The sequence below is a fragment of the Corapipo altera genome, unplaced genomic scaffold (assembly GCF_003945725.1).
Source record: "Corapipo altera isolate COAL_440 unplaced genomic scaffold, ASM394572v1 70, whole genome shotgun sequence".
In the NCBI taxonomy this organism is placed as follows: Eukaryota; Metazoa; Chordata; class Aves; order Passeriformes; family Pipridae; genus Corapipo; species Corapipo altera.
Window position 1 is genome coordinate 4889903 of NW_020884911.1, and position 24465 is coordinate 4914367.

The 24465-nt window shown below is 45.0% G+C and overlaps 1 protein-coding gene across 8 annotated transcripts in view; it reads right to left on the bottom strand.

Moving 5' to 3' along the window:
• PAK5 (p21 (RAC1) activated kinase 5) overlaps positions 1 to 24465 on the bottom strand; it is a 198780-nt gene that overhangs the window by 3469 nt on the left and 170846 nt on the right. For all 8 annotated transcript variants that reach the window (XM_027653870.1, XM_027653871.1, XM_027653869.1 and 5 more), the window contains 5 exons: positions 14466 to 15266; positions 8591 to 9082; positions 6689 to 6822; positions 4304 to 4430; positions 1556 to 1681 (listed from right to left, as the gene is read on the bottom strand). In XM_027653870.1, the coding sequence (XP_027509671.1) occupies positions 1556 to 1681; positions 4304 to 4430; positions 6689 to 6822; positions 8591 to 9082; positions 14466 to 15266 (1680 nt within the window). The remainder of the gene's footprint in view (positions 1 to 1555; positions 1682 to 4303; positions 4431 to 6688; positions 6823 to 8590; positions 9083 to 14465; positions 15267 to 24465) is intronic.

The window sequence follows — 24465 nt, forward strand, 5'->3', positions numbered from 1 at the left end:
TCCATTCAAGACCCCAAGGCAAACACAAGCACTTAACTACACCCAGAGCTGCTTCCAGCCAGCAGAGGTAACACATTATATAATTCCTCTGGAAAATGATTCAGCTCCAGACCCAACCCTACTTTTTTTTATTTTGGTCCTGGCTTGCTGCAGATCTGTTCCAAAATTCCATTTCTCTAATGACTGTAATTCCTGTAATTCACCAGCCCAAATACAGCCAGGGCCAGTTCATGCTGCTTTTCTCTTTTCCCAACACTATCCTTTAGCCCAAATCCTTTTTCTTTTTCCCTTCTGGCGGGGAAACCTAATGTAGCCATAAGTTCAGCCACTTTATAATCCTTTCAGTGCTATTAATGGACTAATATAGCTGATGTTATTACCCCTGGAATGTCTTCCATAATGGCACCTGTCCTGGGAGCACGTCAGTGCCTGCAGGGTGCTCTCACCCTGGGGCTGTGCCAAAACAGTTCCTGCTGCATCTCCTGTCTCAGCTCATTTCCCCTTCTCTGTGCATGTATATTTCTGTATCTCTGTACATTTATGTGTGTGTATATATATGTATATAAATATATAATATGTATGTATCTGGGTATCTGTATTTTTGGCTCTATCTGCCTTGCAGGGTTGCTCTCTGCAGCTGTTACTATCAGGACTATCAGGCAGAAGCTCCTGTCCCCACGCAGAGGAGCAAAGGCAGCCGTGTCTCCTGCTGGGGAGCCGTGAGTCACTGTCACGGCTGAGCGCGGGAGAGGGGATTGCTCTTCCTAGGCTGGCAGTGCAGGAGTGCTGTGACTCAGAGCTTCCCAATGGATGGGATATGGCACTGCAGACCTTGCTGGTCTCCTCTGAAGGGTTCTAATAAAAATGTGTGGATTGTCTTTTTCAGAACCATTTGGCAAGGCTTAAAATAGCTCCCACAGACGCGCTTCCTCTACCCCTGTCTCTCAGCTAATGAGAGCAATGACTGCAAGGAACGACCCGATGGGGACACCAGTGCTACCACAAAGGGTGGCAATCCTACCCACCCAGCTGGCTCACTCACCCAGTGTTTGGGACCCTGCGGGACCTGTGCCTCTGCTGGCATTCCTCCAGAGCAAGGGAATCTCAGGCTTCAGCTGGATGAAAGCACAGTGCCAATACTGGTGTGACCTGGCTGTGCAGTACAGGTGCATAACCTGGCTGCAGGTTTGGCACATGCAGGTGTGGACACCTGTGACTGCAACTCCAGGCTTTTATATTAAAGAGCATCAAAGGGTCTTTCCCAATGTGAAAATAAGGCCAGTTTCCTTTCCTACAGCACCCTAAGCGTAAATACATAAAGGCATTACACTAAGTATGCTAAATGGAGTTGTTATTTAACGACTTCATCTCGGAGAAACACTTTAAAAGGAGGCGCGATGTAGCACTCTGGGGCAAACGTAATTGCTGCTATTTAGCATATCTATGTAAATGCCTTTGAACTGCACGGTGCTCCCTGAGCTCTGTGGGGTCGATCAAGGCACCCCATAGAGGGCAAACAGCAGCTCTGGGTCCCAGCCGTGCCCCCTGCTCTCACCTCGGTGCCGTAGGGCAGGCGGGATATCACCTCCGGAGCCATCCAATAGGGTGTCCCAACTAGCGACTTCCTCCTGGGAACCTCCTTGGACACTTGGGCACAGAACCCAAAGTCGGACAATTTTATCTGAAAAGAAAAAGGAAAAGCCCCTCTTGAGTAACAAGGTGAATTCCTGCGAGACACACGTGACTCTGAAACACAGACCTCTGGCTGCAGCGGGAGGGACAGGGATGGAGCTGCTGTGTCTGTCTGGGACAGGACAGCAGCACAGTTTTGCAAGTGTGTCTGGAGATGGGAACACAGCCTGGGGAACTTTAAACTCATTAAAATGAAGGCAAGGGAAAGACGTAGGAGAGTGGCAGTGGTGCTCATTACTATCATCTGTCACACCTCATTGCCTCTCCACCAGCAAAAGACGCAGAGGTGATAAATGGCTTATAATGGTTAAAAACAGAAGGAAAGCAAAAAATTCTGAAGTAACAGTCTTATAATGAATCTATTATTGCATATATATAAACCCCACGTCTGTAGTTTGTATGCATGCTGATACTCAGTAATAAACACATTTCAAGTGACACACAACCCTCCTGGGATGTGTACCCAGGAACATGACCTGTGAATTTGCCAGGACACAGGTGAACCAAGTGGCATTCACCCCATTCCCTTTCACCACCGAGAGCATGACCCAACACCCACAGAAAGCAAAACCCCTGCCAGTGTTTTTTTTAAGACCAGGACCTCACACCATGGACTGTCACTAAAGAAAATGTCATCTTTATGTAGTAACAGAGCTGATTTCAGAAAGGCAGGGAAGGGCACAAGACTCTTCCAAAAAAGGGTTAACGGGACCTGCTCCCTTTGCTTGGGAACTCAGGAATTAGTACTGTCCTTGAGTAGCTGTGGCAGTGACCTGAAATAGAAATAATGGGATACACAAGCACTCCGGAGAGCAGCTCTTGCTGCATCATGTGCCTACTCATACTTTTATGCCAGTTTTTTTTAACAACAGAAATTATGGAAAATTATCACCTCCCCCTCCGTGTCGCTGTAGAATGCCAAGGTGAAAACTCCTCCAACCCCCAACCAAAACAAGCTGGTCTGAGTGTCGGTGGCATCACCCTCTTCCAGAAACAGCTTGTTCCCTAAGGCTGAAGTCTCTTTTCCCCCCCCAAGGAGTTATTTGAAGGCCTAGAAGCTATCACAGGGGTTTTCCTGGGCATTATCCTAACTCCCATCACTCCCAGTTATAGGCTGCACAGTGCCACGGTGACCCAAGGTCCACAGGCCACGTATCCCATCACATACTCAGCGCCTGGGAATACAAAATGAATCCCAACAGCCCCTGGACAACTGGAGTGGGAAGTTGCATAAATGCCTGCATTGACTTGTTGTCAGCACTGATTTGTTTTCTTTTGGACTCAGTGCAGACACTACTTTTTTTAAAGCTGTGGGTGTTATTTTAAAGAGAATTATGAAATGATTGCTGGTATTTCTAAAACAATAATAGCCAAGTTCTCCATGTTAAATGTATTTTTCAGTTTACTGGATGAAGAATGGAAGAAATAATGCGTATTTTGGAAGCAGAGTCCAATCATCTTTTGTAGGAGCACAAGAGGTTTTGCATATCTATTGCTCATTCGAGTACATAAAAGACAACGATTTTCTAAAAAAAGGTAATTGCACAACACAGCCATGAAGAAATCTGCAATGCAGATAATAAGTACTGGAGTAATGAGTATAATGAGGCACTGTATGCAGATCCCAGCACAGATCAGATGTTATTTCAGCAACATGGATTGAAATCCCAGCTGAAGAACTCCTACACACGTGGGATTTTCTTTCCTTGACAGGATTAACAGGAGCAGCTTGTGACTGCTGCAGAAGAAAACCCCTCTTCCTTGGTGAAGTGGGTATCAAATTAAACAAGGGAGCCTTTGGTTAAGGAGTCAGACCAGGCCTGGGAAGCCAAGAGCTTCACCTTCTGAAAGGTCTAGATTTGATTCCAGACCAACAGGCTCAGTCCAACCCGCTAAGTCTTGCTTTAGACAGGTGTGTAACAACCTGTAATTTTCTTTGTGTGCAAACTTCATTTTGCTTATTGAGCAAGTCATGTGCAGCATTTTGTCCCCCTCTCTCCCTGCTCAAAGACCAATTGACTGGCAGCAGCATCCCATCCAAGTACATGGCAGTGTGGAACTGGCATTATCAAGCATCTCACAAATGTAAAAGCTACTCTGACCATTAGGGGAGGGTTTCAGCAGTAATGCAGATTATTATTTTAGCACAGAAAGATGTTAGCCTTCTTCACCAGCTTGGAGAAACAGAGCACAGGTACAGCAGCTGCTAACAGAGCACAAATACAGAGGCTGCTAACTAAAGGATAATGAAGTGTAGTAAAAAGGAAGTATTTTTGAGAGGCATCACAGTAGGAGCGGGGCAGCCTAAAAGATGATCTCCCATCACCTCCTGCCACCGAGCCATCACCCACATTGTGTAGCTCCTTCTGCCACTGCCTTCTGATGGCTGCAATCCCTCCCCAAGGGATTGCTGCCTGCAGCACAGATGTCCATCACCGGCCAGGCCAGGCCAGGCCTGTGTTTTTGGGATTCAGCTCTCCAAGAAGTCACTCACAGGTCACACCCTGCAGTTTCACAGGCCTGGCTCATTTTTTTCCAGGCAGTGTCACCCTGAAGGGGCACAGCTGTTTTCATGGCAGCCCTGGGAGCTGGGGAAGGGCTGGGTGCTCACCCTGCCGTCGCTGGTGAGGAGGATGGAGTCGCTCTTGATGTCGCGGTGGATGACGCCCTGGTTGTGCAGGTAGGACAGGGCTCTCAGGACAGACAGACAGACGGTCGCGATCTGCTCCTCATTCATCCTGAAACAGCAACGTGGGAAAAACGGAGCGTTAAGGAAGACAGTGGGGAAGGGGAGCTGGAACAAAGGGACACCAGTTCCCCTTCAGGCCAGTGTACAGATCTTTTGGGCAGTGGCTCTGTGGAGTGAATCTCTGGTCCTGTTTCTGACCAAAAACATGGGATGAGGGTGAGGATCAACTCTGCAACGAGGTCTGGATAAGTCTCCCTGCAGCACTAAAAAAGCTGAGTGCTCCATGTGATGCAGCCTGTGACAGTGAGCCCGTTTCCCTCTGGGACATAAGGGGAATGCCTTATTTACAGTAAACTCAGTGCTTGCCAGGGAGGGTGAACCACCACTGGGATGGAAACAGGCGTGGAATGAATATGAGAAAAAACCCCACTCCTAATTGTGCAGACAAAACATCAAGCCCTGGGTGTAGCTCTTGTATTCTCTTTTATGCCTTCTGTAAAAATATTCCTGGTATTTCAGCAGAAAAATAAACAAGAGGCCTCATTTCTATGCAAGGTTGAAAACCCCCATTTTGGGATGGGTTGTGCACCCTGGTACTGCTGCCCCATTGCTGGATGTCCCCAGCATCTCTCTTACATGAGCAGAAAAACTCGTGTGGAGATTTCTGCTCTAACTTTGTGTGCCATTTGTAGCAAAATCTTTGAGGGAAGGTCATGCAATGTAAAAAAAGCCCAGAAGATTAAGAAAAGACTGTTTTGAGTTAAAAAATAGATGACAGCTCTTAAGAAGTGGTGTCCTGGGAACATCTGTTTGCTGTTAAACTCCTGTCAGAAATATCTAAGATAGAGCTTTTAATGTTTTGGGTTGCAGTAGTTAGCAAATGACTTGCAATATTGTGATTTATTTCAGCACACAAGCTAAGGAAGCAACAAAAAAATAAAATACCTGGGTTACAGCTCTGCTCTTGGTAGGGTCTAAGTATTCTCTCATAAATTTTCTAATTTATTATTCCTTGTTTTTCTTCTTGCTCCCCTAAATACTCTCCCATTGATTTGGTGTGGAAATTTTAAATTTTTTTTTTATTCAAGAGGAAGAAATTAAATAAAGAATTGCTCTTCCCTATTTCATTATCAGGAGCAGATGAGCAAAGATCAGGTGGAAAGAGGGCTGTAAAATCTAATGTCTCCCCTCAGAAGAGGCAGAGCAGTTCCATACACTGCAGCTCTTGTGCTGGTGGATTACCTGCTTAAAGGTGTGACATTAACTGAAATATGGGAACGTGCTCTACCACAAGCACAAATATTCTGATATAAAAACTCTCTTCCCTTTATGTTTTAGACTTGGTTTGCAGATAACCTTTCTGACAGCCTGGTTACACGGGTTTTGAGCATGGAGAGAAACGACCCTTAGAACTGATGTGGTCATGACAGCAAAATCAACAATGCAGATCACCAAACAGGGAAAAGAACATTTTTTTGGGGGCTATTTTTAGGAAGTAATGGATAAAAGTTGTGTTGCTGATGAACTACCAACTAAATTGCAGCAAATCCCCATCTACCAGCAAGCCCTCTCAGGTATTTCTTTCCCTTTGATTTAAAAAATGCTGGTACTGACAGGAATTCCTCTGCAGTGGCTTATTTTGCTGGTAAAGGTAGCATGCTATGTATGGGTATAAGTATATATATGTACATCTATATATCTATATCTAGATATAGATATATAGATATAGAAATATATAGTGTGTATATATATATAGCTATGTATATGTATATATATATGCACAGATAGCTATATGCAGATATGCATATAAATATGTATGTATATATGTTTTATATATATATTTATGTGTGTATATATGTATGTATGTTTTCCATGAATGTATATGGCACATATTTTTATGTTTTTATATATGTATTTTTTAGTACTTACAAATACACAGCCATATATAAAAAAAATATGTTTTATATATATAAAACTAAATACAGTATAAACATGTTATACATACATAAAATAAAAATAAGAATAAATAAGAATAAAAATAAAACAAGGCTAAGATTAAAAATAAAGATAAGAATAAAAGTAAAAATAAGAATAAAAGTAAATTAAGAATAAAAATAAAATAAGATTAAAAATAAAATAAGAATAAAAATAAAAATACATATATAGAGCCGGGAGGTGCCCAGCTGCCCTCAGCAGCAGGTGAGCTCCAGAGGGCACGGTCCAGAGGAATCCATGAGGGAAAGCCAGGGCATCTCCCCCCCAGCCAGGCTACGTGTTGGGCTTTAGGCTGCAGGTCCCTCATCCCACCTGGTGTGAGTGACGATGTCGGTCAAAGCGCCGCCCTCCAGGAACTCCATCACCACCCAGAGCTCGTCTCCCACGAGGTAACTGTTGTACATGTCGACCACGTTCTCGTGGTGGTAATCCCTCATGATCACCACCTGTGGGGCACAGAAAGGTGGCCTGTGAGTTGCTACAAGCATTGTCTGACACTCGTTCCGACTTTCTTTCTCGCTGTGCTGTTCTCTCGGTGCTCGCTGAAGGTTCTGGGATGAACCACATCCTCCCAAACCCTTATAGCCAGCACATAAACAAAACCAATGTATTTACATAAAAATATCAGTCATCGTAAACACACCAGGAGGAACAAGGAATCTCTGGCTGCCGAAGTATGAGCGGTAGATAATTGTTTTATTTCAGCCTGCAGGAACAGAACTGTTTATTTAATTGGTTTTTTATTGCCAACTGCCTTCAGTACAACAGAGATTTATTCTTTTTTTTTTTTAACCTGATCAATCATTCACCGCATCGAAGTAGTTTTCATCATGAACCCAGTGGTTCATGTTTTATATATAGATATATAGATATATTGCATGGAATTTTAAAATGCTGGTAATGCAGGGGATGACTCAAATCCCACATCTACAAGGGACTGTACAACTGGGACCACAGTAAGAGCAGCCCAGCCAAGGCAGTGACCGTGAGAATGGGGGACTGAGAGCTGTCAGAACAGTGACCAGGAGAGAAAACAACAGCCAGGGAAGGCTTCATTACAGACAGAGGAATTTCAGCGCTGCTCAAAAGAGGTTCTTGGCTGACACGAGTGACTGGAGAGTGTCAGGGAAGCAGCTTGGTCCTGCACAGCGTGTAGGACCTGCTTCAAGATGTTACTGCTCAAGAAATGCTCAGTTAGAGCCACCACAGCCCAATTCAGTGTTGCCTTCCAGCAGAGACAAAGCCAAGCCCAAGTACCCGGTACGGCCATGCACTGTGCAAAGAACTGGGTGTAGTTTGCTAAAAACTAATATTTTAATTAAAAAATTTTAAGTTTTTAAAGGTTTTAAAGAAACCAGTCTGTCATGTGCTGAGGGAAGATCCACTTATAGTCAAAATACAGGAAACAAAAGATAGAATTATAAAGTTCATTTTCACAAGAGGTTTCCCTGGGCTCCTGCAGTGGTTTTAGTGTTGATCAGCATATTTACAAGTGATCTTGAAAAGGGAGCAGGGGACACAACCCACTAGCTTCTTTAAGGGAATAAGAAGTAAAAAAATGGAAAAACTCTTCAAGTTGCATAAGGTACTCTCAGCCTCAAACAACTGGGTGAAAAAATGGCAAATGAAAACCAGTGTTCTGAAATTTAAAATAATGTACGTGGGGAAAACAGTCTCCCATAAGCACTTGTGGGCTCTGAGCTGGCTGCAACCACTCAGGAAAGGAGATGTGGGAAGTAACACAGATGGTTCCATAAAAAAAGCACTGTCAGCTCTTAACTCAGTAACCATCAAGAAAGCAAAGGGTTAGGAGAGGAAGAAGAAAGGAAACAAAAAGCATGTGTATTCCAGAATACAGTGTAAATGCTTCTTGAACAGTCTGGTCAGTTTGGATCCTCCGGCTTGGAAGGATAAATTATGTCAGGAAACAGAAAAAGGCACAGGGCTATGTCTGTGCACCTGATACCCTGCATGGACCAGCTGATACATTTCTGAGCTGACTGCTGTGACAACATCACAGGTTTAAAGCCAGGAGGAGATGTAGCTCATTTAAAACTGGTCTGGTTATACAATATTTACACAGTATAGATACCTGCGGGACTCACCACTTCTTTCAGAAAGTTATTAATTTGGTTCTTGAAGGTGCCATTTGGCCCATGACTCCTGCTGAGCCCACTGCCTGCAAAACCCACCACACCACCCAAAATAACTCACCTCATTGAAGAGCAGCTCCCTCCTCTGCTGTTTCCTGAGATCCATCTTCTTCACGGCCACCTGCTTTCCCGTGTGCTTCTCGGTGGCGATGCAGACGATCCCCGTGGAGCCCTCCCCGATCTTGATGAAGTTGTCCAAGTACTCCCGGGGGTCCCCGGGACTGACCACGAGCTGCAGGGCAGCTCTGAACTGTTCGTGGGACACCCTGGAGGGCTGCTGGTCTGAGGAGGAGCCCCAGCTGGGTGGAGGGTAAGCACTTGACGTGATACTTGGGGAGCTGGGATAGGAGGCGGTGGAAATATAGGGAGAGCCGGGCTGGAGAGATGGCTGGTGATAGTGGGGTGCTTTGTGGTAGACCAAAGGGTACTGGTAGCTGCTGCTTGAATAGCTGACTTTGCTCTGACTTTGAGGTAGCTTTACTGGGCCCCGGGGGTAGGTGTCTGACCCAGAGAGCGGCGGGCTGACGACCAGCTGCGCTCGATCATAATCCACCTGCAACACAAAAGCAGAGCAGTGACAGCTTTCTGACTCAGTTAGTTTCCTGGAGGTCCTCAGTGGATGCCAGCACAACATGGTCCCACGTGTACCTGTACCTGTTCTCCTCAACATGACACTGCTTGCCTGTGTCTGAACAAAGAGTTTTACACCACTGGGCTCCTGTGCTCTCATCAGCACTCAAATGAGGCCAGGGGAGACCATGAGATCTTTTGTGCATCTCAGGTCCATTCTTCTGTCCAGTTACCTGTTTGTAGACACAATAATCCTTGTTTAATCATAGAATGGCTTGGGTTGGAAGGGACCTATGCTCCAAAAAGTGTATGTGCTCTGTATCTGCAGTGCCCTGCAGGCTCTCTTGGCCATTGCCTCCAAGAATCCATCCCTTACAGAACCAGCAGCCCTTTGGCAAATTCCAATTTATGACTTTCTTTTCAAATACAAATACCTGGATTATGATTCTCAACTCCTAGTCTTTTTTTATGCTTTTCCCCAGCAATCCAGGGATGACCCAACCTCTCCTTGTGGAGGCAGTGATACCCTGAAATCCCTGTCACCTCCTGCCTTGCCACGCTACTGGCTGTTGTTTGAGTGATTGCACACATGGGTATGACAAGCAGCCTAATTCAATTCACCATTTCTTAAATCATTTTCCACAGTGACACACAGTGACTACTGCAGTGTCACGAAACTGCTAATTTTCACCTGAAATCAGAGAAAATCGCGAAGCAAATTATCCCAATGGGAGGCCTTGTTCATTTGTCGATTCCCTCCTTATTTTTCTTTTTTTTTTTTTTTTAATTTTCCAAGCTTCTCTAAGCTTCTTACACTGAAAGCAAACCAACATTTCACAAACACAATAGTTTGAAAAACCAAAGGATGTGAGATAAAAAAAAACCAAAACAACATAAAAAAACCCACCCAAACCCTACATTTTTTGCTCTGGAAAAGAGCATCTCCACATTTTCAATACAACATGTGTGACTCCTGACGACGTGTGGAGCATCTCGGGGCAGGGGGGTGGTTTGACACAGGCTCATCATGTAGCACAATTACAAATAATTATGGCAATGAGTTCATTTAATCAATCAATTTCAGTGGCAGTGCACAGGGATGGACAGAGCAGCAAACTGCATAGCTCACGGTTGCTACTATTACTGCTGGCTGCCGGCCAGGAGTCCCTGATCCATGTTAGTTAAATGCACATTAATCTGAATTTGGCAGTGTAATCAAGGACCCAACTGAACTGTGAAATTGAATTCTGCGGTGGAACATCATTTGACCATTTTATGCTAAGACTGCAAAAAGAAAAAAAAAAAGAAAAAAAAATCTGCCGCAGCATCAATTTATCACTGTGGGCTCTGCACGGAGAGGAGGAGTTTGGAGCTGGAGTGGCCTCGGTGAAGGGAGAAAAGCCTCCAGTGCAATACTGTATCAGTGCTTTTCTGCCTCAGGGGTGAGCTGGGGTGCCCCTCTCCTCATTCTGCCAGAGGTTTAGCAGGGAAGGGGGAATGCCTCTCTGGAGGGGCTGCTCGGAGATTCCCCTTGGAAACATGAAGTTGGAGTCTGCTTCCATTCAAGACTCGCACACTGACAGCTCCCAGCCATATGGAGCATCCAGTGAGCACGTAGCAGTGTTGTGCAGCTGCCTCCCAGGATGTTGGTTTTGCCTAAGCAAAAATCCCCATGATTACAGCCATAATTTCCCTTACTCTGCCAGGCAGCGGTGGTCATAAAATAGAAGAGAGTCAGAGACACCACGAATTTCATGAAGGACATTACATCTGCCAAACTAATTAATGCAGAAAAGTGCTCAGATGGTTTGGTGGAGGGAGGGGAACTCAATCTAGCCCTGTCCTATATATCTGTGTATGCAGGGACACATAAATTACGGTTTTGGGTGTAAATACACCATTTTCTTTATAACTACTGAGACAGGGAAAGTCCTGTCTGGAAATTCAAGCTGGATAAATCCACGTTAATGAATTATTTGAGGCTTCACCCATGTCTGGTATTTTTGAGTACGCCCCAGGCTTAACACTTTGGCAAAAGTATATTCTGCAGTGAAATTTTAGAATGAAAATTCAGGTGTTTGGTGTGCTTGCTAGGAATTTGTGAAAGCTTTTTGAGGTTAGCACTGCAGTACAACTCAAGCCCGTTTACTTCCTGAATCCCAAGAAATGTTACAAAAAGTCAGGCTCTGTCATGAGCAAATCAGCTGAACCTCTCCTCCCAGGCTGTGTCCTGACGCAGTGCCCGCCATCCGCGGCAAAATCGAACATGCTTTACGCCACTAATAATTCTATTTCTGCCACTGAATGCAGTTACCTACTGAAAGGAAATTCTTTAAATACTACAAAGGAAAGAGGAAACCAGCCCTGTGCTCACCCAAGACCGGGTCAAAGGAGCAGCTGAGGCTCTGACATGACATCCATCACGGTGCCGCGGTGCTGCTGCCGGCTGGGTTGCTTCACCAGCTCGTAGCACCTCCCGCACCTGCACACGGCCACGGCGGCAGCCGGGGCTTTTTGGTATTAAAAAGTGGATGTAATGCTGTGTTCAAACTCATTCCAGTTCCCAATCAGTGATGCCTGTTCTGTACTACACACCTGCTTGTTCCTAAGGGGTTCCTTCCTTTCAGAACCTTTGGCTTTCAGCCGAGCGGGTGTCCCTGTGCGCTCTGCAGTGGGACTGCGGCAGAGGTGGCAGCCACAGCCCTGCAGCCAGAGCCCACGTCCTCCCAGTCCCTGGAGAGATGGACTCACCTCTCAGTAACACAGAATGGATTTCTGATTGATTAGGTTTCAGTAAAAGGTGTGGAAGGGACGGTCTGTAAATCTCACGGAGATCACAAGGGCAAAGGTTACTCTCTGGTGCTTTGCTGATGGAAATCTCCAAGACTCCCTGTTCCATGCACAGAAGTGGCAGGCAGCACTCATGTAAAGCCACTGGTGTGTGAATGAGAAGGAAAAAAGGGAAAGGTTTCTGTTAGCAAAGGCTTGGCCCTGCCTTTGCCAGGCTGGAGATGTCCTCCTGGTGCTGAGTCCCTGCAAAAACACAGCAGGATGGTGGTGGTGCTGAGCAGCAGCCGGGTTAGAAAGATGTCTGGGGACAGCAGACATCATGGCTCCTTGGAGGAGGGACAGGAGAGGGTGTCAGTCATGGAGAGCTCCTACTGGAAAATGACGGGGAAAGGAGCTTTGAAATAACAGGGCCCAGTGCCAAAAGTTAAAAGGGCTGCCTGCGATAAAGAGGAGGGTAAAAAGCAAACATGCAGAGCAGAGTGGCCAAAAATAAACAGGACTGTGAGACAATATTGAAGTGACTCCATTGAACGAAGTGGGATGTAAACTCTGTGTGGTGAGGGTAACACAGCAGGCCCTCTGACCCCATGCAGGTATTACTGGAGTTAATCTACAGGACAGGAGAGCAGGTGGGTAACAGAGGGGTGGATTGGAGGGAACCAAATCTGAGCCTCCAGCTTCTTACAACTCTCACTGCATCACTGATGATGAAACCGGGCAGATATCTGATTTATCTGACATCTATCACCTGCAAATAATACTGAAGTAAGTCTGCTCTTCACATTTACAAGCCAAAATGAACATCTTTGTAAAACACACTTTGATGCAATACGTTTTTGCCTGCAGACTTTTTCACTGCTGACTTTCCCCCCCACTTTTAATTATACTTTACAGCCAATCCCATTTGTAAAATATCTGATTTGAGATCTGATTGTCATTCAGTAAGCCCATTTGATGAACCATTATCTCACTAATGCCTCCTTGAAAAGAAGATTCTTCAGCAATCATCCAGGGCAAGAAACTGCTATTCACTTCCAGAAGCTGTGTAGGGTTTGGGAATTGAAACTGCTGCATTGAACAGTGAATCATCAAGTTTCCATACACCAAGGCTGTAGGAGTGTTTTTGATGCTCTGAGGAGAGAAACACCTCACAACGAATCTTGCATGGAGGCACCTCTTTTTTTTTTTTTTTTAATAAAAGTTGTTACTGCATTTTAATGGGATATTTTTCGAAGTGCCTGGAATGCTTTGAGTCCTGTAAAATATACCTCTGCCTTCTGCCCTACTGAATGCTGTAAAATTGGCAGAAGCAGGTGCAAGAGGGTCTCTGAATTACTGGATTTGTCTTTTCTAAACTCTGACAAAACTAATGCTTTCAGTTAAGAAAATGGCAACTAAAGCCATCCCAGGTTTTCCTCACAACTTCCAGAACCCACACTGAAGGCCACACTGGTGCTCAGTTACTACCACACACACTCCTCCCACTACACCCTGAGCTTCAGAAAGGCATGTCAAGAGACCTGGTAACTTTTTTACTCCCCCCCCTCAAGCTCCAAAACCCAGCTCTGTGCTTTAATGCACCTAAACAGCTCCCTACTCAGCACATTTGGGAAGGCACAGCAACCCAAGACTTGGAAAAAGGAGCGATCATCTCGGTGCCCGTTGCTAGGGGAACTTGGGAATGTTCAGTGCAAGCCACACTGCAAAAGCACCTCTTGCAGAATATTAGATGTTTAAGCAGGTCATCACCGTGGCTACGTGACTGGAGGTGTGAGGAAAGTGGTATTCCCTTAACTGAACAAATAGTTTCAGCAAACTCTTACAAGGTAGGGCAAGGCAGCTTGTGTGGGTAATATTCCTCACGTGGCAGAACAGGTCAAAAACGTATTCAGAGGAGCTGCCTGTAGATAACATGGTTGAAATGTTTTTTTGCTCATTAGCCCTGCTTTTTTTAAACTACATCTAAAATGTCTTGGGTGAGGTAAGCTGCTTTGATTTCATTTCGCTGTTTATAAATACAGCAGTTTCACCATTCTCACTAGTGGTGAAGGGTTAATAAACCCTGTGATATAAAGATGGTATCAATATAACAGAAATACTAAATCACAGAAGTCTCAGCCTTGCACAGTAAAAATTCCAACACAAAAGCATCCGATATACAAACCAGACCAGCTTCTCACCTCCTGCTGAGCTCTGAACAGGTGTATGAACTCCCAGTGCTACAAAAAAAAACTGCCAAAGAACTTGGGGCTATTGGGAATTCCAAGTGAAATCCCAAGAAGATGCGCATCTCCAAACCTGTTTTTTAAACCTATCTTAAACCCTGACATCCTGAAAATGGATGTTCCTGACATCCATTTTCACAGACCTGAGTAAAGAGGGGGGGGGGGTTCTACAGCCACCAAGCAGCAGTCATGCAGCTCCCAGGGATGTCACTGGCCACGTTTGCCATCACGTGCCCCAAGCAAAGGCTCCTTGTCCATAATTTTTTGCACACCCCTAATTTTTTTTACACTCCCTTTCTGGAGAGGCTGACCCCTGCCCTGGTAGCCCTGTCACCAGGCATGTCAGGTTACCTTGGGGATGCCTGCTGCGGTTTCGGACAGGCGGGGGTAGGTGTAGGAGCTGTAGGAATGTCCTTGCTGGTGTGCTTTGAACGCGCTCGCTCCAAAGGGCATGGCCGGCTCCTGCAGACCAGAGCCTGACCTGGACCTCTGCCTCATGGTTGGCTGAGGGCTCGCTGGATCCACATAGGATGACTTGGGCCTCTTGTCGTAGTCATCCTTGCCCAGGCCGTGTCCCCAGTCGCTGTCACCGTACTCCAGCCTCTCCTTGGGGCACTCGCTCTGCACTGACGCTCGGGATGGGGTGTAAGGAAAGGGATCTCTATAGTCCAGGGAGGATCCGCTGGGGATCCGCTGGTACTCCAGCTTTAGGCCGCCGTATTCCAGCGGTTTGGGCTTGGTGTCCAGGTGTGCATGGTAATCTGGGAGGAACCTGGAGAGGTCTGACTGCAGGGGTGTCACTTCCGAGTAATAGATGTCCCGGGACGTCACCTTCATCATGTGCCCGTTCTGCTTGGCGGCGTAGCTGCCTTTGTAGTACCGCTCTAACTCTTCCCCATAAACAGTCTTGTCTCGATATTTTTCCACGACATAGTCTGTTGTAGTGTCTGACTCACTGGAGTACTGGGAATACGTGATGTAACCATTTTCCTCCTGGTGCCTTGGCACGTGGTTTGCATTTCCTTGGTGGTGGTGGGTGGGAGGACTTTCCTTCCGCAGGGAATTGGACCGTGTCACTGAGATATTGTCAAACTCTTCCAGCAGGCCGTTGATTGAAGTATCCTTTCGAGGCTTATTTCCTCGAACAATAGTCTGGGAATAAGAAATTGCTTTGATTAAATACTGACTTTCGTTTAATAGCTGATCAAGAAAACCACCGGTAAGTAAAAAAGTCCACAAATCACCCAGAAATACATGTAATGATGTGTCATGTTCTGCAGTCACATATTTCATTGCTAGGAAAAAAAAATCTCAATAAATACTTACAGTAGGGTAGAAAGGAAGAAACAAAGAGGGGTTAAATTCAGGGTAGATCATAAGCTGAGATCTGGCATGCAACCCCAAGACACTCTCAAAAAGCCCAATTTAAGAGGTGGGTGTTCAGCAGCCAACAATAGAGACATTTAAACATCTAAAACCACTACTTATTTTTTATTTGCTATTATTCAGTTGTGTACATCAAGCCAAACTGGTGGGTTGAATCAGATTTACAGGGTACGCATAAGCTAAAGGAAAATCATTCAGTGTTCACTTCTACATGTTATTTTACCAAACTGCTGGAATGGAAAGTAGCACAAAGTTTAGTAGGCACTGGCTTTTCTTGGGTTTTTTTTCCTTTTTTTTAAGAAACAGTATGTTCCTGAGTAGAAGAATTGCCACTGGGGACTGACTCTTAGTTAACTTAGAATAAAAGACACTTGGGGAAGAGGGGAAAAATACTTAACTCCATCTCTTTACAATACACAGCATCCAGCAAATCACTGAGCACAACCACGGCTTTAGGACATCACAGATGGCTTGTTTGTGTCCCACTACTGCAACATCCTCCACAGACCCCCCCCGCCTGTCCCTACTCCCTTCTGTCCAAAGCACTGGTGCTCCTGGTAGGATGGAAGACGAGCAGTGCTTGGTTACAGCTCTCCTTCAAGGAGACTGACTGGTTTTAGTTAGTACCACCTGAAGACCGTAACTCGTGGCTGAACCCATTTTTCAGCAGTTGGCTCCCACTGAGCACCACTTCACATCTATAAACACCCGACAAGAATAAGATGTACAGAGCTGTGGCCAGGGCCATAAATCAGTGCGGCTCTACTGAAAACACATTTGCTTTGCTGATTTACTGGGGCTAAATATCTACAGCTGGATCTTATTTAACTTACTGAGCTTTTAAACAGAGCCAGTGTGGTCACCCCAAGGAGGTGCAGCCCACGTTGCACACTGACTGTGGTGTATTGGACACCAACCATGGAATATCGGATGCCTGGTCACTGGACCTGTACTCGTTTGCAACACCAACAGACAGACCACTCAACTTCTGCCTGAAAGCACACAAGGGGCTCAAACTTTGTCAAAACAAGCACTTTATCACTACTAAAATCACCATTTCACAAAATTAACAGGAATGTACTTCTCTGTTACTCACAAAAGGCAGCTGAGAAAAGGCAGCCCAAAAGCAAAGCAGTCCTGACCTCACGCCGATCCCTGCTCTGATTTATGTCTGTAATTACTTGCCTAGTTTGCTATTTTGAAGCCAGTGATACTGAAACAATAGGACAGCAAAAATAAGGGACAGCGGATAGATCACTGCTTTAGCCTCCAAAGCCATTCAGCAGGATGAGAGGAATTGGTTTCATTCGGCTCCAGCCTCTTTGGCAGGATGAGTGTGCGATCATTCATACTTAATTATCACATAATAAACCAGCAACATTGGACAATGAAATGCTTATAATTGAAAACAAGATTGAAATACCCGACTGCCACCCCGCTTCCCCTGTGCAAATGCATGCCGAGGAGTAAAGTGCCAATTTAACACTCTCCACGGGACTGGCCTTCACAAAGGAGAGGTTTCCTGCAGCAGCCGCGTTGTGTTTGCACAAAAGGGCCTCGGAGCCAGAGGGAGCCCCTGGGAGCAGAGCAGACTCTTTGGTTACAGGGAAGAGTAGTTCTCCCTCTGCTCCTCCAAGCAGACGCTGTCTGGAAGCAGGATTTTCAGACACCTTCAGAAGGAAGATTTAGAAGAATGCAGCTGAGTGTTTATGTGTTAGGGAATTCATTTATGACAAATCCCCGCAGCTCGGGGATTTTCTGCAGACAGGTCCATGCGTGGGAGCAACCTTTTTGATTATGAGGACTTAAAAATAGTACTAACAGTAAAATGGTCTTATAGGAAATTCTGATTTAAAAAAAAAAAAAAAGGCATTTGCCACCGAAGCCCCAGTCTGATGAAGCTGTCTTGGATAGCTCTGGGACCTCAGTGCTGTCTCATCCTGACTGATGAAGTTAAGGGGATTAAGAACTAAACTCCTTTTCTTTTATCCCAGCATTTTAAGGATGACTACTGGCAAACACTGACTTGCAAGGGTGATGGCTGTAATTTCTGTTGGCTTCAGGTTCCTCTCCACGAGAAAATTAAAAGGGCCAGCGCAAAGGCAGGATAAACTTACCTACTCCAGAGGCACATTTTCTACTGAGTAGTCAGTGTCAGTTACTAACAGTTATTATCAACTATGACAATTATTTATTGCTGATAAGTACAACAATATTCCTATTTGCCTTGGCTTGTTTTTAAATTTTGCACTTCCCTTATGTGGAAGTACATAGATCACGGTGAGATGCCCTCAGGTTAAATCAGACAGCCTACACCAACTTTATCTTTTCCAAGGAACTATCTAGCGTCACTCCTACCAAAAGAAGATAATTTAGGAAGCGTTTCACCAAGACCCTATGAAACAAAGCTATCTAGTCAAGGATTTTGCTATCTGAATAGAACTTCAGATGATTATACACAAATGTGAAATACAGTGGGTGCCTCCCTGATAGGTAGAACCATTTACTAGGCTTAAAAACCAAATTAATATCCCAAAGCAGGTATCGGTCTATTGGAGTAATAAGGGTAACTGCTCTGTACAGATGAGCAGAGCACAAATTATTAAAAAATGAAATCAAAGAAGATGTTATAAAGAATAAAATGTATGTTGTGCCACGTTAACCGGTCCTGAAGTCATTTACCACAGAGAAATTGCATGCTGAGGGCTTGATATCACCCACAGCTTTCCTGGGAAGCACACTATTTGCAGAAAGATGCCAGAGATTGAGAACTGCCATAACCATGGCCCAAATTCCCAAACCTGAGAGTCCGATGTTAGTGCCAGGGCTCAGAGAAGTCTCCAGGTTCAAAGGAATGAATTCAGTGGAAAGACCAAACTGCTGATGTGGGGTCTTGGTTTGGGAATATGGACTCCAGTTCCTGCATCACCTAGGCAGAGGGAAATCTCCTGGGACTGAAATACAAGGGCAGGAGTCACAAACGATGGGAAATTCTAGCTCTACCTTAAAAAGCAAACCAAAAACCTTGAGAGAAAACGTACCAGAAAAAGGCTACATCAAAAGTGATACAAGCACAGTTATCCTGGTAATTAGTGTCACGGGAAACAGACTAGTTTTTCCCAATTTTAAAGGGTTTAGAAACTGGGGGGAAAAAAAAGTGCTTCAATATAAAGAGTGAATTCTATCTCTCTCTGTAATTCTACATATATTTACATAGATTGCTTTCTAAATTTTCTAAATCGTTTTCTAAATAACTTGAGGAATTTTCAAAGTTGCTGAAGTAGGCAGTTAAAAGCAAAGCATTATTTGCAAAGGGCTAAGACTTCCGAGGCCTTTGTTTCTGTCTATTGTGATCAGGTAATGGAAACGAGCACATGGAAATGGAAAACCAGGATGGGGCCCTCCCGCAGGCGCAGCTCTCACAGGGTTCACCGCGGAAAGATGGGATCTGTGACAGTCAATACCCCATGTTTATTAAAGGACGTTTTCCAGTGCATTGTGCAGTTTAGGAGGGATCGATGTTCCAGGAGATGAAGGAGGGTCGGTGAATTTTCTGCTCCCGTTGCCGTCTCACATTAAATCAATGGGGCGCAGACCCCGTGAATTAACGCGCCGTACGCCGGAGCTGGAGCTCTCCCATCATTCCCACTGCTCCCTGCACAGGTTTGGCATCTCCTCCGGAGCCTGGTGACAGCAGACATCCTTCATGGTGCTTCTGCAGCGGCCTGTCCTCCGGTGATAAGCTATAATGGATCTGTCTGTAAGAAACGCTGTCTCGCCTTGTTTCCAAAAGGAGATGAAAAACAGCTTCTGTGCTCAAATGCTGTATTAACCTTGACAATAATGAAGTGGGTAATTAACTGTTTTGCCCTAATGCGACCTTGCATTTATTGTCTTTAGAACTACTATACTTTAGGCACTCGTTAAGAATATATCATCCTTTGTCCTCCCAGAGCTGTGTTTTCAGAAGTCAATGAGGACTCTAAATCTCTGTGATGTGCAGGGTGAAAAACAAAAGGTATTTTAAGGAAGGGTTGTCCCTATAAACAGCCATCTAAACACTGATTTTGCCTCTAGCTAGCTTCTCCCCTCATTTGCATTATACATAAACTAAAAGCACAGCCTATGCATAGCTGAAAATCAACTTTTTTTTCTTAACAGAAGGTGCATAAAGCACAGATGGTCAGAGTAATCTAAGTGATGGATGTGTTGGTAATTTATCTTCTTGTGTTGCAAGACATTCAAAGTATTTGAAGCTGTGTTCATGTTTTACTCCTCAGCACTACCTTGGAGAGAAAAACTAATCCTTGTCAGCTATCCAAAGAAAAACTCTGGCTTTCCCTGTTTCACAACTGCAGCCAGGGGTGTAGAAGGTGTCAGGGGTTTGTATTTGATCTATTCTTACCAGAAGAAAAAGTACCTGGAGGAGGAAGGACTTCTTTGCTGTGTAGGAGACTGAGCACTGGAACAGGTTGCCCAGAGAGGGTGTGGAGCCTCCCTCTCTGGAGATATTCCAGAGCCTTCTGCACACAATCCTGTTCCATGTGCTCTGGGATGACCCTGCTGGAGCAGGGAGGTGGGACCAGATGATCCACTGAAGTTCCTTCCAACCTGAGCCACTCTGTGATTCTGAGACTGCAGAAGAGCTGAAGTCCCTCAAAACTCCTGGGGACAGCCACAAGTGTGCAGCAAAGCCTTGCTTTTTCCAGCAGCCCAGGGTCAGCATGAGGTGGGCTCCTTTTCCTTGTTTGTGAGGCTAAATTTCAAGTCTGAGGTGCCATCCTGAGGGCTGACACAGGGACCAGGCTCAAAGGGGAAGATGGGAGATGAGAGACAAAAGACCTTCCCATGTCTCTGATGGCTGGCTGTACATGGAGAAGTAAATACGCTGCCAGGGAGAAAAAGTGATGGCAGCTGAATGCCCAGTGACTGGAGAGCACAGCTGGGATCTGGGACAGCTGCTCTCAAGTAAGTGCTTCCACTGTGCACTTAAGGTTTTTCTCCCTTGACCATTCACTTGAGGACAAGTTCTAACCTCTGAGCTGCCCTTCCAGATGATGGTGTTGGATCCATCCTTGTGATCCTGCCGTGCTCCACTGAATGCTTAATCACACTCAAATGAGGAAGATTCATGGTAAAGGACCCAAAAGTATTCCTGTACCTCATCCCCTCTTTCCCCCACCTTATGATGGCATCGTGGCAGGTTGTGCTTCCCATGCTCATGGCAGAAGTAACCAAGTTGTAACCACTTCTGTGTGATGTTTATAAAACATTAACCTAAGTGGGGAGGTCAGGGTGCTTGTGCCATACAGATTACCCTGGAAACATGCCTTTTGCAACAGAAACTCATCAGATATGTAGTGAGAAATGGTGCTGGATGGGATGAGATATCATTTATCACTCTGCACCCTCCAGTAGTATCCTATGGGATCTGCTCCAGTTTTGATCTACAGCCTGTCTACAAAACAGCCATTACTCAGAGTTAGTCACAAGGAATACACAATAGACAGGAAAGTATGTCAGAACATTCCTTCCTGAAGCCTGTAATTTAGAGCTTGGTTTACACCTGTAAGCTTCGGAGTCCATATATTTTCTGTTAGGGATTTCTTCCCAATGCTGTACGTTCTCATCCTCCATGTAAAAATAATTAAAAAAAAATTTAATCGCTTCTGGTATCCCAGAAAGTTCCCTCCCTGGGGAAGACATTCTGCAAACTGCACTGGTGCTGAATGACCCAGCTGGACCAGGATGTTTGGGGCTCTGCTCCCTGGACCAAAAATGCACTTTACAACACAGAGTCACCTGCCAAAACCAGAAGCATGAGATGGTGTCCCCTGCCCCTTGCCAACAAAGTGTCTAAGCACCAGAGCCACGATCCCACCTCATGAATAAATCATCTGATACTGGCAACGGCACAGGACAGGAGGAGAAAGGCTGGGAAAACACTGGCATGGCCACATGTTAATTATTGAAAGGTGTAGATCATGTTAACGATGATCTACACTGGTGGTGTAGAAATGAAATTTACTCAGCCTGAAAAATGTGTATTAGTTGATGGATCAAAATAAAGGCACAGCTAAAGGTCTGAGAGAAGTGTAATATCCTTAACACCGGTGCCAGCTGTTTAAAATTCTTCAAAAGCAAAATAATGGGAAACTGTAAAAAAAAAGGGCTCACCAAAACGGCACTGTGTAATTTGTCACCCTGCACGGCACTTTTAAAAGTTAGTTTCCATGACAACAAGAGCAACGTTTCATTATAATCACATTCACCCATAATTCTTTTGACATTTTAAAATACAGCAACTTTAACAAAACATTTAGTTTTAAAATTCCACTGAAATACCTACATTCAAGTAACTTTTCCTCATTTTTTTTTTTAAATACACAAAAATGCTTGTTATATGTCATTTGAAATGCTATTACAGAATACTGAATGTCAAAAGTAATTACTCTGGGCCTACTTTAAACACAGCTGATATGTGCAATTTTTTATGCAATATATACACACAGATCTCTCAGACACACAACAAATGAGAGTGAATTGTGACTCAGAAGTTTTAGTTTGAGAGAGGAAGTTGGTGTATGTGTTACTGATGAGTTATACAGCACTTCACAGGGACAGGAGTGGAGAAATCACAAACCAAAGTCATAGAGACTTAGGACCCTTTAAAATTTTCTTTTATCCAAAGATGGAAGGAAAAAGCAAAATGTCCCACACGATGAAATTTCTCAAAAACCTTAACTGCAGGAATTTTACCTGCCCTCTTAATAGTGCTGCATTTTCCTAAGGCTACGGTTTCAGCACAACAGTGCACAGAGCAGACCTGCTAAGCTAAAAAGCTGCACCAAACCACACCAAAGACTGTAGTTTTTTGGCCACATCCTGGATAAAATTCGTTCATCAATGCCAAAGTTTCCTATTTTATCGAATTAACATTTTCAGTCAGGAAAAGAAAAAGATCAGTGCTCTGGGGAGCCTGTGGCTGATGAACACCACCAGGGCCGGGTACCTTATTCTCCCCCTTTCAAAGCCATGTCATTTGCCAATGCCTCTGTGGAATTGTCTTTTTCTTTCCCCAAGGAAGTTGCAAAGCCAATCCCATATGACCCACCGAGGTACAGCTGTTTCTGCACCACTCAGCACCTCATGGCAGTTCACGGGAGAAACCCCGCAGGAGCAGCACCCCAGAGCTTTCCAATGGGGCTGGCTGCAGGGGCAGCCAAAAAACACTGCAAAGTTAGGGACATTTGGGGAAGAGGAGAGAAATCCTTCCCTCCAAGGAACACAACTCTGTCTCATAGCACCAAGACAGGAGCAGACTGGAAGCTCATGGGATGTCACAGCTCCAGGACCAATATTTGCCACAGGCAGGGCTCTGAATTCTACATAGAATTCAGGGCAGTTAATATAACACACTGAAGCTCCAGTGTCTCTAACCAGAACTTCAGAGATCTGGGCTTGGGAACTGGTTTGTGCTGGATTACTGACGTGCTACGGGAGAGATATGGGAATGACATCCTTCTGCACTACAGCTCTTCATCCTCAGACACGACGCAGGGAACATAAGATGAAGTAAGGAGTGGTATCAATCCTGATGCCTCTTTCAGTTCTGGCATCACCACTTTCTAATGAAAATGCATTGCAAAAATGCATTTTAAATGAGGTGTGAATTGCCTCTGCTGCCCATCTCCCTGAACTCCGAGCAAGCACTCCCCTAGAGAAACTGCAGGGAGGTGAGATAGCAAGAGGAACCTCCAGGGGCCTGGGGTGAGCCCAAATGGATGCAGAATTCTCTGCAGGCACAACCCAGCCTTCATCAGTCTTCACGTGGTATCAGCCAGTTGTCCTTACACCTAATATTTGCAGCCTTAGACTGTTAATTTTCCGCGTTTTTATGTGGGGGAGGTGTCAGGAAAACAAAACCCCACTTTTTTCAACAAAGGCATGAGAAATAGCAGGAATTAAACAAATATTTAACCACCACCTCCCCAACCACTTCGACTTTGACAACCCACTGATGTGCTCCACAGGAGCTGTGTGTCTCCCACAGTGCTGACACTGAGGCACACACTGATACTTTTTAGGGCACAGAGTCAGCATTTTACATCTCTATGTGATTAGTGCTGGGAACTGTGGGGCACATCGTGTGAGTCTTCCCACGGATGATATGCATTAAAAAAACAAAGGTCTTTGTACAGTTGAGGCGCATGACACTACCACAGATTTTATTCTAAGGTCCAGAAAGGTGTTGGTGTGGGATTTTCATGGGGAGAGGAGGAAAAAACCAGTGCCCCACCCTTCCAGTCTCGCTCACCCATACTTTTATTGTACAGACCCCTGTGGTACAGGGTGCTGGTACTGCCTGCCAACATGGGAATGGAGTTTGCTCTCAACTGCAGCACCAACTAAAAAAGCCTGAAGAGAGGGACAGCCTGTAATGCACGAAGTCACACTGCAGCATAAACCCTCTCTGTAGCACAGATGACATTTCCCTGGACGAGGTTCCCCTCGTGCCCCAAACATGCCCATTAACAAACACAAGGTTGATGGAGCATTAACCCAATTAATGATCCCGGTGCTTTTTTTCTCAGTGAAAGATTTCTGGCTGTGGTTTGATGGAGCTTTCTGAAATACTTAAGTCAATTCCAGTGTGATAAAATTTTACGCCTAGAGAAGTAATTGCCTTCATCTGACAGCTCTGGCAGTGGGGCACTTGCTTAGGAGGGCAGAGGCTCTTGGGTCACTCCGCTGCGGTCAGGGTCATCTCCCTGCTTTTAATTAAAATAAGGATTTTGACAGTCTGTTAATTTAGAAGAAACAATTTAAACCGTATTACTTTTGGCTGCGATTTGCCACGGCAAAGGAAGCTTTAAACATGGCAGATACTTGAAGACAAAGTCAACACTCCTGTTTCAGAGTGCATGGGGTCAGCTCAAGGAGTTCCTTGTGCTCTGCAAGCCGT